The sequence below is a fragment of the Microtus oregoni genome, unplaced genomic scaffold (genome assembly GCF_018167655.1).
Source record: "Microtus oregoni isolate MIOR12 unplaced genomic scaffold, Mior012 000005F_ref0000423, whole genome shotgun sequence".
Classification (NCBI taxonomy): Eukaryota; Metazoa; Chordata; class Mammalia; order Rodentia; family Cricetidae; genus Microtus; species Microtus oregoni.
This window is the reverse complement of record NW_024543064.1, coordinates 26,425,840-26,441,746: the sequence shown is the minus strand read 5'-3', so window position 1 is coordinate 26,441,746 and position 15,907 is coordinate 26,425,840. Positions and strand designations below refer to the sequence as shown.

The following is a 15,907-nucleotide window of genomic DNA, read 5'->3' as shown; positions in this document are numbered from 1 at the left end:
GCAGAACAGAAAGTAGATATCTCAGGGAGGAACATGCCATTATAGGGGGCGTACACTGTGCTGTGGGAATATATAAGACAAATACCTAACTCAGACTTGGGGGTGGCTGGACTGGGGGAGAAGGGTGTCAAACACTGCTTCTTAAGGAAGTAACATGTAGACTGAAACCTGTAAGAAGAACAGAAGTTAGAAAACACGATAGTGGCTAAAAATCATAGCACTGATTTTCTTTCTTGCTCTTATTTTACTGCCAAAGTCTCGTTTAATTGAAATCATCTAATGTTTGAATACACTTTTGTTGACTTCAACTTTGAACTGGATTTTACTTATTTTTTTGTTTTTGTTCCCATACTGCTTGTAACAGCAACTCTTGGCTCACTTGTTTCCTTAAATGCTATAATTCATCATGACTTTACCCTCCCCTTTCTGTTTCTATCTACGCTCTCTCTCCTAAAGACTCACATTATGCAGCCCAGCTGGCCTTGAGCCTTCCCTTCCTGCCTGGGTCTTCTAAGAGCTAGAATTGCAGGCAGACAGTACCACACTAGGCACTGTTTGCTTTAAAAGACAAGGTCTCATTATTTATCCCAGGCTGACCTCAAACTCTCTGTGTAGCTTAGGGTGACCTTAAACTCCAGATCCCGATCACTCTTTGAGTCCTGGGATCACAGGTGAGTCACCATGTTTGGTCTAGCATTCTAACTTCAGCACTCACCACTATAGACTTTTAGACCAAAAAAAAAATGCTAGACAAAAAACTAGTTTAGAACATATACGGTACTGCTTCTAGACTTGTTTCAATGACTAAAAAAATCGTAGAAAAATTCAGCCAACTATTGATAGGGCTTATAAATAATAAGTAAATAAATAAATAAATAAATAGGCAGAGTCTTACTTCTTCTGTAGCTCAAGTTGCTCTCAGACTCAACTATGTAGCCCTGACTGGCCTTAAACTTACAAGAATATATAAATTTTGCCTTGGCCTCTTGAGTACTAACAGGTTTAAGTCTATCACACTCAGCTTATGTTTTTCTTAGCGTATCAACTTGGCTAGGCTATTAGTTTTTATTTATGTCAATCAAACACTAATATAGGCGTTGCTGAGAAGTTATTTTATAGATGTAATCAAAGCTCATAATTAGGTGACTGAACATAAAGGACATTATCTAGAATAATGTGGATGAGCCTGAGAGAAGGAAAGAAGTAGCTCCATCTACAGCCAGCAGCTTAGATTATGTCCAAGAACACTATTCTTGTCACCTTCTCTAAGGACTTCAGATCAGCTTCATCACAACTGTACAAACTGACTCTCTATGTATTTCCTACCAGTTCTGCTTCTTTGGATGAACTTTTGATAGATTTGATACACCAGGCTTATAGTTTATTTGTAAGTATAATTTCTTTAAAAGCTTAGTAGTTTCTGGTCTATTTCTAGTCAGTTCCATGTGCCAGTAACTACACCCAAAGTTCTGCTTTTGTGGACATGGTTCTTAAGGCCTTTCCTTGGAATGAATATGTCCCTTCCTCTCCATCCCACATCAGAGCATCAGCATCTCTTACCTGAGCTAGTGATTGAAAAGCCCCTACTGGCTTCTCAGATTAGCTTTTCTCCTCTATCTATTTTCCAAACTGCTGCCAGAGGTCTCTTTCTGGAAAACAAATATGATCGGCGTCACTACCTTTCGTAAGAACCCAGTAAGTCTGCCTACCAGCAGGTTTAAACTCCTTTTTATTTTATTAACTCCTGTTTTTATTTCTTGTTTCCTTCTAGTGTCTTTGTGTTTAATTTTCTAACATTTTAAGATAAATACTCCAGTTACTGATGCTTTTCTCCTACTCTAACAGGTCAGTAAAGTTTTAAATTCTTTCTAAGCTTAAATCAATCATACCACTTTTGGTATATATTATTAATTATCATTCTGTTCAAAACTCAAATAGCCTTCGTGGTTTGTTTGGCCAATAAATTATTTAGAAACCCCTTCTTAATAATTTTCAAAGCTAAACTTTCAAGTTCTGGTAGAAACATAACAGCAATTTAGTCCCATTTTCTCATCCTTTTCCTAGATACTGTACAGATCAACAAAGAGAATATTAATAAAAGTACATTTTGATAAAACCAGGAGGTAAAAAGCCCAGAAAATGCCACACTGTAAGTAAATACAGCCCAAGTATTCAGGACTAGCAAAATCTATACAAGAAGTCATATCTGAATGTAGACAACTGCAGAATGACAGGAAGTACAAGGACTCTATGGGGAAACAGTATATTTTCATTCCCAGAGAGAAAGAATCTTAGCTTAAAGGTCATGTTTGGAACTGAGATGGAATGGGGCTCCTGACGGGAAAGAAAAAGGAGGCATAAGAATGTGTCATCAGAGTGTGAGGAGGGTGGTTTAAAATCATAGTCTGCCTAGCGGTGGTGGCGCACGCTTTTAATCCCAGCACTCAGGAGGTAGACACAGGTGGATCTCTGTGAGTTCCAGGATAGTCTGGTCTACAGAGTGAGTTCTAGGATAGCCAGAGCTACACCGAGAAACCCAGTCTCAAAACCTAAAATAAAAAGATAAGTAAGGGGGCTGGAGAGATGGCTCAGTGGTTAAGAGCATTGCCTGCCCTTCCAAAGGTCCTGAGTTCAATTCCTGACAACCACATGGTGGCTCACAACCATCTGTAATGGGGTAGGGTGCCCTCTTCTGGTCTGCAGACATACACAAAGACAGAATATTGTGTACATAATAAATAAATAAATAAATAAATAAATAAATAAATATTTTTTAAAAGATAAGTAAGTAAATAAATAATAAATTAATTTAAACTGATTAATCTTTAAATATTATTTAAAATTATAATTGAAGCATTTTTTTGTAATTTCTTATTTTGAAATAATTGTGTAGGAAAGCTGCAAATGAAGAACAACTTGCAACAGTTAAATCATGGAAGTTACTGGAAAGCATGGGAGATGAAGATGTAGTTTAAAGAATGACTCCATTCCCCCCTTCTGGATGGAGCCTTCAACAAGAGAAACCTGGAAACTCATCTTGATGCTAAAGTGCAACTAGCGTTCTTCCTGCATCTTCTGCCAGTGGTTTGAGTGAGAACATTTCATTCAAATATGAGCTACAAAAAAGTAAGCATTCATGCAAAGACAGTATATAAACACTATAAAGCTCGATGCAGAGGCACATCTTATAATCCTAGCACTTCAAAGGCTGAGGAAGGAGGATAATTTCAGAACAACTAGGGCTATTCTATACAGTGAGAGTCTTTTCTCAAACAAAAAATACCAAAAAGCAGTGCATTACATCTGACAAACAAAACAGACAATATGACAAAATATGAAAATGAAATTTAACATTTCTTAAGGGTAAAACTCTATTAAATTTCTTTCTTTTCTTTCTTGTTTTTTTTTTTTTTAATTTTATTTTCCGAGACAGGGTTTCTCTGTGGCTTTGGTACCTATCCTGGAACTAGCTCTTGTAGACCAGGCTGGCCTCGAACTCAGAGAGATCCACCTGCCTCTGCCTCCCAAGTGTTGGGATTAAAGGTGTGCGCCACCACCACCTGGCGTTTTTTTTTTTTTCTTTTAAGCCAGAGTCTCACCATGTAGTCTTGGATGGCATGACACTCATTATATAGGCCTTGAACTCATAGAGATCTGCATGTCCCTGCCTTCCTAGTGCTAAAACTAAAGGTGTGTGCCACCATTACCTACTAAAAAGATCTTAATGAAATCATGAAAAGACCTAAGAGCAAATACTTTAGAATTCAAGGAAGAGGGCTGGTGTGCTAGCTCAGCAGGTAAAGGGGCCTGCCACCACCTGATGGTCTGAATTCTATCCCAGGACCCACAAGGTGGATGGAGAACCAACTCTCACACACTCTCCTCCGACCATCACATACACCATGGCATGAGCTCATTCAGACACATCTATATACACACACAGTAAGTAAATGTAAAGAAAAAAAGTTAAGCCGGGCCGTGGTGGCGCACGCCTTTAATCCCAGCACTCGGGAGGCAGAGGCAGGCGGATCTCTGTGAGTTCGAGACCAGCCTGGTCTACAAGAGTTCCAGGACAGGCTCCAAAACCACAGAGAAACCCTGTCTCGAAAAACCAAAAAAAAAAAAAAAAAAAGTTAAGCAGATCTAAGTAATTAATATAGTAAACACATACCAAAAGGTACAGTAAAAAACACTGGCTGCACATTAAAATTCTTTCAGTTTTTCAAGACAAGGGCCCACTAGGTAGTACCAAATGGTCTAGAATTCACTCTGCTGTAACTCAGGCTGCTCTAGGATTTTCTTTTCTTTTCTTTTTTTTTCGAGACAGGGTTTCTCTGTGGCTTTGGAGCCTGTCCTGGAACTAGCTCTGTAGACCAGGCTGGTCTCGAACTCATAGGATTTTCTTTTTTTTTTTTCTTTCTTTCTTTTCTTTTCTTTCTTTCTTTCTTTCTTTCTTTTCTTTTTTTTTCGAGACAGGGTTTCTCTGTGGCTTTGGAGCCTATCCTGGAACTAGCTCTTGTAGACCAGGCTGGCCTCCAACTCACAGAGATCGACCTGCCTCTGCCTCCCGAGTGCTGGGATTAAAGGCGTGCACCACCACTGCCTGGCTGCTCTAGGATTTTCAGCAATCCTCCTGCCCTAGTCTTCTTTAGAATTAAACACAATAATGCGCAAACTCAGCTTTCACTAAGATGAACCCTTCTGGAAGAAACAACTGGAGGATGAAGTGAAATCAACAGGTTACGGGCCACACTTGAGTGAAAGGCCTGGTAGTAAGCACTAACAAATTTAATGGCAGACATAAGATGAAGGCAAATGGTACACACAGGGGACGGAACGAAGCATAACTAGTAGATGCGCTAAAGATGTAAGACCATTAGAAACAAATAGAATAAGTAGAATAAACTCAACAATTGTACCACATATATAATAGATATGACTTAAACTTAAAAGCCAAGTTAAAAAATTTAGGCAAAATCGGGGCTGGAAAAAGGCTTAGCAGGTGAAGGCACCATTAATCCCAGCCCTTGGGAGGCAGAGGAAGGTATATCGTTATGAGTTCAAGGCTAACCTGGTTTACATTAGCAAGTTCCAGGCCAGCCAGGGGTAAATATTGATACCCTAATAAAAACCAAACACACAGACAAACAATGACAGAAACGGAAGAAAGAAGGAAAAGGAAAAGGTCTTTTTTCTTGTATTGCAAATACCATAAAACACAGCTGGGCACTTTGGCCTGTAATTCTAGCACTTCATATACTCATGAGAATCAAGAAAGAAAGAAAGAAAGAAAGAGAGAGAGAGAGAGAGAGAGAGAATATAAACAAGATTGCTGAGTTCAATTTCCAGGACTTACACGATGGAAAAAGGGCAGGCTGGTCATAGTGATGCTCACCTTTAATCCCAGCACTGGGAGGAGGTGGATCTCTGTGAATTCAACAGAGCAGCCTGGTCTACAGAGGGATTTTAGGACAGTCAGTCAGGGCTACATAGTGAGACCCTATCTCGGGAAAATAAAAGAGGGCAGACTCTCACCTCCACACTCATGCTCTCGTACAAGCACATATTCATGTGCACATACAAAAAATATAAAAATAAATATTTAAGATGTTTTTAACTAACTGAGGATTGAGTCTTGAAAGCTGCAGAACAACAACAAAAAAGACCTCCCACATTCTCTGATTAACAACATGTTGAAACTTGAAATTTATAGCAAAACAGAAAGCAGTTAGATCATAACTTAAAATTTAAGAAGTCTCCTGAAGGAATAAAAACATTAAAAAGATTTAAAAAGCCTCTGAAACAATATGGGTTACAGGGGTAATAGAAATGAAGGTAGCAGGCCAGGCAGTGGAGATGTACACCTTCAGTCCCAGCACTCAAGAGGCAGAGGCAGGTGGATATGGGTGAGTTCAAGATCAGCTTGGTCTATAGAGTGAGTTCCAGGACAGCCAGAGAAACCCTGTCTTGAAAAGCTAAATAGATAAATAAATAAATGAAATAAAAATGAAGGCTGCAGTTTCTAGAAAATTATGTGGTGAAAAACTACAATTCAGAGGCTGTGCAGAGAAGCTCAAACAGTGATTAGAAGAAACTTAATTGTTTTTTTAATATTTTTACTGATAAAGAAAAAATAAAAGTTACTGATTAGTTCAAAAAAGTAACTTTAATTTAGCTAACTGAAGAAGAAAAATCTTATAAAATGAAAGAGAAATTATAGAAAACAAAGTTGGAAGAACTAAAATAATTAAACAAAAATTAGGTTTTCTGTCGTGGGGGGGAGAATCGGGGGTTGGTATGTGGAGAGATGTCTCAGTGACTAAGGACACTGGCTGCTCTTATAGAGGTTCTGGATTTGATTCCCAGCATCCACAGAGTTTCATAACCATCTGTAACTCAAGTCCCAGGGGATCTGACTTGCTCTTCTGACCTACAGGGGCATCAAACATGCAAGTAGAACATACACATACATGCAGGCAAAAAACCACCTATACATTTAAAATAATAAAATAAATAAATAAATCTAAATTTTAAAAAATTAGTTGACTAAACTGCTAGCCACTAATCATGAAAAAAGGACAAACACAAATATACAAAAATAAAAAGTAGGGGAAATGACAGAAATAAAACGTTTGAGGTGGTAAGAACTGTTTTGTAAAATTTTATACATTAAATAAAATATTGGTAAAATAATTATTTTATAGTAAGTAAATGTGACTTATGAATGTAATCAGAGACAGCCTCGATACTAATATTTTTAATTAATTAGTTAATTAAAAATTATTTGCTTTCATTTTTATGTGTACTGTATTTTGTCTGTGTGAGGGTGCCAGATCTCATGGAACTGAAGTTACGAACGAGTTGAGAGCTGCCACGAGGGTGCCAAAAATTGAACCTGGATCCTCTGGAAGAAGAGGCAATGTTCTTAACCACTGAGCTATCTCTACAGCCCTTAACATATATTCTTGATCAAAGTACTTATGAAAATTGGGCAATGCTCCTTAACAACAACACATAACAAATGTCCCTAACATAATAATAGTAAAAACATGCATATGTTCATAATACTTAATAGAGAAACCTTGGAAACCTTTCCCCTAAAATGAGGAATAAAGAGGATAATCATTGATGTTTGTTACTATCCTACCTAAACTAGGCAACATAATCTGACAAGAATAAAAGAAGAAGCAAAACTGTTACTATGTACAGACCATATAACTGTACCATAGAAACATCAAGAAAATCACTTGAAAAAATACTATAAAAGTATGGAATTCAATAAGGCAGAAAGTTATATATAGAAATTAAAAGCCTTCATGTTTATAAATAAGAACCAGTTATATTAAATACTTAAAAAGTACCATTAAATGTTAAACCCATTTATTTTTTTTATTAAATATTTTTATTTATTTATTATGTATACAATATTCTGTCGTAGAATGCCTACAGGCCAGAAGAGGACACCAGACCTCATTACAGATGGTTGTGAGACACTATGTGGTTGCTGGGAATTGAACTCAGGACCTTTGGAAGAGCAGGCAATGCTCTTAACCACTGAGCCATCTCTCCAGCCCTTAAACCCATTTAATAGCAACAAAATGCAGAGAATACCCAGGAATACCAAGATTACATAGACTGTATGTGAGGAAAGCCTTAGTTTCCTGAAGCAACAAGACAGAAGTAGATAGTATGGTTTTGGATTCAAGGCAAGACTCCACACCTTACAGAAGCCAATTTGTTTTAATTTAACTGATGAAATAATAAGATCTTAGCTAAAATACTCTGTCTTCTTACACACTGGGTGAGGACACAGAATTTCGAAAGGCTATAGCACAAAACAAGTAAGAATGGTTTTGAAAACATGACAGTAGCCTTATCACACATTACAAGTCAAGAATGTGTGTGTGTGTGTGTGTGTGTGCTAACAAGCAAACTTCATGTATCAAAACAGAAATCACTGTGGTTTTTTTTGTTTTTTGTTTTTTTGTTTTTTTGTTTTTTTTTTTTTTTTTTTTTTGGTTTTTCGAGACAGGGTTTCTCTGTGGTTTTGGAGCCTGTCCTGGAACTAGCTCTTGTAGATCAGGCTAGTCTCGAACTCCCAGAGATCCGCCTGCCTCTGCCTCCCGAGTGCTGGGATTAAAGGCGTGCGCCACCACCGCCCGGCTTCAAAACAGAAATCAATGAAAACAAAATAACTGCCCACCCTTCCAAAGACTGAAAGACAAATAACAATTATAAACCTTGGTCACAAAAGCTTCTTTGGGCAGAGGGCAGCAGCGAATGCACTCTTCACTAATGGAAGTGCTGACCTAAGTGACTGAGAGCTCAGCCCCAAAAGGGACATCTGTGTCAACTCCCCTGAACCCAAAGCTCAAGAACTATCACAGAAGAGGGGAGGGAGAGGAGAGAATCCTACGAGCTGCAGGGCAGGATGGGAAAGCACGCTGCGAAATGCTGCCTTTTGGATGTGACATGGCCATGGCACTCACAGTAACAGTGTTACCTTCAGTCAAAACTTCAATACGGGTGGGAGAGGCTCAGGAAACTTAGGAAGCCCCGCCCTAGCGGAGGAGTTAATAGCAGCTGAAAGCTGCTGGAAGCAGAACAGTGATTTCTCACTGGGTCATGTGTGGCTCCAGAGAATGGCCCAAGTCCTTGCAAACAGTGGCAGCACTAACTGAAAATAGTAGGCTAGTTTAAAAAAAAAGGCATGAAGATGGGATGGGAATGGAGTGTTAAGGAAATTAGAGGTGGGGAAAAAAGGAGTGGATACAGTCAAAATACATTTTTTAAAATAACTTATTGTTTTTATTTATTATATATACAGTGTTCCATCTGCATGTTTGCCTGCATGCCAAAAGAGGGCATCAGATCTCACTAGAGATGGTTGTGAGCCACCATGTGGTTGCTGGGAATTGAACTCACAACCTCTGGAAGAGCAGTTAATACTCATAATCTCTAAGCCATCTCACCAGCCCCAAAATACATTTTATATATGTATAAAATTCTCAAACATAGAATAAATTTTAAAAAAGAAAGGAAAAAATGCATAAGCCAAAAGTTTGGTAAGGTGTATGACTAGCAAAACCAAGGCCCTGGGCTCTGTCCTTAGTAGCTAAAAAGAACAATAAATGTAAAAGTAAGAAAGAATGAATCACAAGTGGTCCTCGTATTAGTTAAGAACTGTTTGCTTAGTTTTAAGTCAGGCACAGTTAGGAGTTCACACCTATAATCCTACAGCTAGGAGGCTGAGACTGGAGTACAAAGGCAGATTGGACCACACAGTGAGCTTTAGGCCAGGCTGAGTCACACATAAGCACTTCTTTCCAAAAATGCAAAACAAAGCAAAAAACCACTTAAAACAGCAAATTTGACTGGGAAAAATCTAGGAGTTCGACGGCACATGTATAAGGAGACAAGTATTCTGACTAGTAGATGAAAAACACTTAAAACCTTTATGGAGGGGAATCTAGAAATATTGATCAAAATTATAAATAACATTTACCCTTGACTTACTAGTCTCATCTCCAGAAATTTATCTTACACATACACTAAATATATGTAAAGTAATATTTGGATATAGCAAGAAATTAAAAATTAATTAAAATACCCATAATACACATATAAAGGGAACTGGCTAAATATTATCTCTAATTAGTTCTATAATGGCAAAAACTAGGAAAAGATGAGGAAACTGTGTTATCTGTAAAGATCCACATGGAGGGAGAGCTAACTCTAGCTACTAAGCAAGAAATATGATGAACCTGGACTATATGGCTGTGCCATATGAGAAACATCAAATGAGAATGAGAAAAGTCACCAGCTGGTAATTCCTAGTGCAATAAATGACTTGGGAGCAATGAGCAATGAATACATCAGTAACTACCAAGTTTGACTGGGGTTTATAAAGGCTACGCCTCTAAATTCACTGTTTGTTCCAAGTAGGACATAATATAAAACACAATACATACACGTGTGTGTATATACATATACACACATGTATATACATATATACACACATACACACACACACATATATATCTCACTTTCTACACAAAGTGAATTAAACTTCTAGGGATACCTTATTATCAGAAAATATAGGAGAGAGAGAAACAAGTCCTAAGAAAACAAAAAACAAACACAGATTTGGGGATATTCTATAATAATACAGTTTCAATAAGAAGTTTCAGTAAGAAGATAATGAAATTTTAAAAAGAAGAAAAGAAGAGGATGGGAAGGAATGTGATGTGTAAATCTTGTTTACATTCCGATTGGAATCAATTAAGCAGAAAAAGACATATTTGGGACCATCAAGGAAATATAATCTTGGACTAGGAATTGGAGAATATTAATTTTATTTTTTTGAATTTTCTTACATAAAAAATGATATTGTTAATGAATAAGAAAACATCACGATTTTTAGTGGTGTATGTAGCAGGGACAAAGTAACATGCCGTTCTGGAATGGGACCTAAAATATTTGCAGAGAGGAGGAAATATTGACAGATTAACAAAGGTAAAAGAAAAAACCCTGACAAAATGAATAATGGCTACATACATATGACGTTCAACATGCTGTTCTTTTACTTATGTATCAGCTTGAGGGCATTTGAAGGAAAGCACTTAAAAATGAAACTAGTCAGTCATGCTTTAAGAAAGCAGGAACACTTGGCTACGGCCACTATGACCAACACGTTTCTCTTAACATATGAATTATTGGTAAGATAAAATTCTCAAATGATCACACCAGGGTTTTTACACGTTTTCATGTGCCTGTTTCAAGTTTAGCATCATTCTCAGACAGGTTCTGCATGAAGGATTTACAAATGAAAAATAATAAAAATATTAAGGTTTTATTAGGTTGTCATAAAACATGTCCAAGTATTACTTTAAGACATCAGTAACACAACTGTATAAATAAAACCACACATGCATGCCATATAGAAATTGACTACCCAATTCATAATATGGTTTTAGTTCCCTTACCATCAATATTTAGCATCATTTTCCACATGGCAGGCCGAACAGATTGATGGAATCCAAACCATACTTCCCTGCCCCCTCCCAGAGGGTGGTCATATCCTTCTGGAGCTGAGAAAAAGGAACGCCCCACAGGTGTATATCTACAAAAATTAAAATGGCATGTTCAATCCTTTCCTTCTAATACTAATACTTAAATCAGCAGGACAGAGGACACGAAAGCAAAGACAATTAACTTATGATACTTACAATTACAAATACACACGAAAGCAAAGTCTATTCTAAATGAAGCAATTCATCAGCATCCTTCTCTGAAATTGTCTATTTTCAGAATCTGTTAGTTTACACAGCAATATATTTTATTATTATCATTTTTAAGACAGCATCTCACTGTATAGCTCTGGGAAGCCCACAGCTCACTACATTAAACCAGGATGACCTTGAACTCACAGAGAGCTGCCTGCCTCTACCTCCGAAATCTTGGATTAAAGGTGTGTGCTACCTCACTTGTTCCTTAAAATACTTTCTTAAAAACAAGAGCATTGCAACTTTAAAATGTTAAAGAGTAAGCGATTTCTACAAATGTTTCCAGATAGCTATACTAATTGTTTCAAAGCTACTTGACATATGCAGGTCCAGGAATTTGTAAAGGTAGTGTGGTTTTAAACTGCAGTATCCCTCTCTCCCTTTTTTCCATGCAGGAGCCTGAATGCAGGACCTTAAGTATGCTGGGTAAAGACTCCAGCCTGAATTCTATCTCCTGCCCAAGAACAGCAATTTCAACACAATCTGATACTATGTATAAAATATGCAATCTTTTTTAAAACAAGGTGATTTGAGTTCATAGTATGTCTGAAATATCAGTTATTCAAGACTTATAGGTCCTAATATAAATGGTTAGAAATAACTCTGTAGAATAATTCACTAGATTAGCTAAGCTAATGATGTATATTTTACTTGCTATTGTACAAATGAAATAATGAAAAGCATGGAACATACAAAGGTTAACTGAGAAAGGCTTCTACTACTCACTCTAAGGAGGAAAGAAGCCAGAACCACCTACTTCATGGAGGGCAGATGTCGTAGCACCACGTCAACGGCATGGACCGGGTTAGTGCTGATTGGCTTGTCTAATTCCAGTGGCTCAGGCAAAGTCCGTCCCGTCAGCACTTCATGTAGCAGGTGCCAACTCACCCGGGATACAAATTTGACTGACACCTTGAAAGGTCGATCTTTGCCACCTTCCCCAGGTAATGTAACATCTAAATCTACCTGTTGATGGGACAAGACCCAAGTGTAAATGTTGAAAAAGATAGATTTAATTATTTAAAATTTAACTTATAAAAAGATAACAAGCAAAAATAAAAAAATCTTAATGTCAAATTAATAGATTAAAATTCAAATACATAGTTTATTCATGGCAGTATTATTCATCATTCTAAAACACTGGAACCTACTTAAATACACTAACATTTAGGCAGCTATAAAAAAAAAAAGGAAGAGCTAGGTGCTAGTGATGCACGCCTTTAATCTCAGCACTCAGGAGGCAGAGGCAAGCGGATCTCTATGAGTTCGAGGTCTACAAGAGCTAGTTACAGGACCAGCTCCAAGGCTACAGAGAAACCCTGTCTTGAAAAACAAAAACAAAAAACAAAAGCAACAAAAAAAGTGAGATTAAGATGATATCGGTATGATACAAGTAAAAAACAAAATACAAACAAACAAAAACACTTCCCCTTCGACACTAACTACAAAGAGAAAAAGAATATCTTAGTAGGAAAAGGCAGAAATCAACTTAACCAAGTATTGAAGTTACCATCACCATTAATGGAACAAATATATATTATGTATCTCTGGGTAAACGGCACTGATAAAAGAAGAACACTTCTGCAATGTTCTGGCTAAATTATACATAAACAAAATGTAACCGGGGGGAAGGAGATGACAAACACAATTCAGGAGCAGTCTAAAAATAACTTGCCTATGGTCTTCAATCATGTTAACATCATAAAAGAAAAGAAAAAGGCAAGATAATTGTTCTACAATAAAAACCAAAGTCATGTGATGTTTATTAGCATGATCCTGGACTGAATTCTTTATTAGAGGAAGGGAAGACACTAGAGAACATAATGAAAACAATGGGAAAAACTAGAATATAGATTGTTGATAAGATAAAAGTATTATGCCAATAATAAATTTAATTAAGTTGGCAAATATACTATAGTTTTTAATCTTTATTTTTAGGAAATAATACATATTAAAATGTTATTAATGGGGCATAATGTACATAACCCAACTATGAACAGGCTAGGAAAAAGTATGTATGTATTTTTGTTTCATGGAAGAGCAAAAGAGAGTAAGAAAAAATTCTAAAATCAGAGCAGCAAATTGTTAAGGACATTGGCGAATCTGAGTAAAGTGTATGTGACTTTTCTACATTGTTCTTTAGTTTTTTCTGTAAACCTGAAATTATTTCAACAGAAGTTGAAAAATGATCACATTAGTATGGGTTATAATTTAAAATGGTAGTAGATCATTTAAAGGGAGATATAGGGGTTGGGGAGTGATGTGGGATGTCCTTGTGTATGCTGTGATATTGGCTGATGAATAAAACTGCTTTGGCCTATGGCAGTGCAGAATATAGCGAGGTGGGAAATCCAAGCAGAGATACAGGGAAAAAGAAGGCAGAGTTAAGAGGAGATGCCAACAATCACCAGAGGAGTAAGATACCAGAGCAATATGGGTAAGCCACAGGGCACGTGGCAATACACAGATTATCAGAAATGGGTTAATTTATATGTAGAGCTAGCCAGTAAGAAGCCTAAGCAATTGGCCAAACAATCATAGTTAATATATAGCCTCTGAGTGATCATTTGATAAGCTGCTGCAGGACCTGGTAGGGACAACAGAAGAGCTTCCAGCTACAAATGGTACCAATGTGGGGCAGGTACATCCACATAAAGTCTGAGAAGGCTTAAAACAAAAGGGATTCTAGACACAGAGTCATAACTGGCTTCTTGGTAGCCACATCTTTTCAGATAGACTTTGCTTGTTGATGGCAAGAAGATGCATGGCGCCTTTAAGAGATGGCTTCCTGGTTCATGCTAGCAGCACAGATGGCTCTCTCAGGAGAGCACTTGAATGAGGTTTGTGGGCAGCGTGCTACAACTTGGTGGCTGTGTGGACCCACTGCTTCCCACAGCTGGGGTGTTAAACATGACTCCCAGAGCTGGTGGTAAACATACCTCTGCCATGTTGGAAAGCTGAGTGGGGTGAAGCGGCCAAATCTGCTGCTTTGGTCCTAGCCATGCCCACTTAACAATTTAAAATTATCACCAAAAGAAAAAAAAAGATTACAGATATACAATAAAGACAGAATCAGACAAAAAGAAAGCTCTAAACAGTCACAGTGTGTTTTTAAAAAAAATGTATGTAGGCTTGGAAGAGAGAGAGAAAAAAAGAGTATAGGCAGTTACAGAAAAAAATACTTAAAAAAAATCTTCAAAGAGACAGTAAAATAATATAAAAAATAAGACACACAAAGATGGAAAATACACAGAGAGCCTGGATTATGTATTTTACTGTGTTTTAAAAATTTTTTGACTGTTAATGAGCTATATGCTAAGAAACAATTGATTATAGGGGCTACTAAGTTAAAGCAACATATATATATATTTAATCTTAAAAATTTTTTTTTTATTTTTCCATTCAAAAATTTACACTTCCTCCCCTCCTCCAATTTCCCTCCTGTTCTCCCCCTCCTCCTCCTCTCTCTCCCTCTCTCCTTAAGAGAGGGCAGGGAACCCTGCCCTGTGGGAAGTCCAAGGCCCTCCCCTCTCCATCTAGGTCTAGGAAGGTGTGCATCTAAATGAGTCTAAGGATATGTTGCTTTGAAAAAAGGTTCTGTTTTTGTTTCCACAGAAGATAAAAAGCTGTGAATTCCTTACAGGCTAATATGGTTTGATCAAGCAAGATCCCTGGAAAGGTCTCCAATGGCAATGATGACCCAGGTGACCCAACATCCACAACAGTTTCAAGACTACCAGCTGAGATGAACAAACCACACAAAATATCCCAGGCAGGGCTTGACCATAATCCTAAATTTTCTCAGGATCCCCATAAGATTGCCAGTGCCTCCCACCAGCAGGAAGTAGTATAGCCAAACAATCATAGTTAATTTATAGCCTCTGAGGAATTATTTTATAAGCAGCTGCAGGACTGGATGGGGACAACAAAATAGCTTCTGGATACAGGGAGATGGCTCAGTGGTTAAGAGCACTTGTTCTTGCAGAGGACCCAGAACTGGTCCCCAGCACCCACATGGCTGCACACAACTAGCTATAACTCTAATTATAGGGGATCTGACACCCTTTTCTGGCCTCCTCAGGCACTGCACAAATATGATGCACAGGCATACATGCAGGCAAAATGCTCATCACATAAGAATAAATAAATCTAAAAAAGACTGAAATAAAAGGAGATACAGCACAAATATAGCTTTACAATAAAGAAACATATCTTACCCCAGTAGTTGCCACAGGAAGTGGATTGGCTGTGTAAAGGCTCCTTTTCCCATCATAGACTGGTTTACGGTCTCCAAATATAGTCACTTTGAAATGCTGAACCATTGAGTCAACTACTTCCCTAAGGAAGGGAAAAACACATTCTCATAATCCTCTGCAAGATGAAATGCAAAAATATGAACTAGCTCAAGGCACTGTTTAATGACTTCAAAATAAGATTTTGGTTTCAGAACCATAGCTTAAGATAGCAGAAAGACAGCCCACTGGCAAAGGATGACACATATTCCCAAAGACAAGAATGAATCCAGTAAACCAATCATTCTGGGATACTGTTGACCAGAAAAATATTATTAGCATTTGATTAAAAATCCCTTTCATCTTCTCTAAGCATTCCCTGACTGCTTA

The 15,907-nt window shown here is 37.5% G+C and overlaps 1 protein-coding gene across 2 annotated transcripts in view; it reads right to left on the bottom strand.

The window, feature by feature from the left end:
* Positions 1-15,907, bottom strand: part of Ago3 (argonaute RISC catalytic component 3) — an 88,051-nt gene that overhangs the window by 51,650 nt on the left and 20,494 nt on the right. The window contains exons 3-5 of one of the 2 annotated variants that reach the window (XM_041652558.1): positions 15,503-15,623; positions 12,043-12,251; positions 10,986-11,122 (exon numbers count right to left, since the gene is read on the bottom strand). In XM_041652558.1, coding sequence (XP_041508492.1) covers positions 10,986-11,122; positions 12,043-12,251; positions 15,503-15,623 — 467 coding nt within the window. Of the gene's footprint in view, positions 1-10,985; positions 11,123-12,011; positions 12,252-15,502; positions 15,624-15,907 lie in introns of those variants that run through there. The other variant, XM_041652559.1, reaches the window with a different exon arrangement.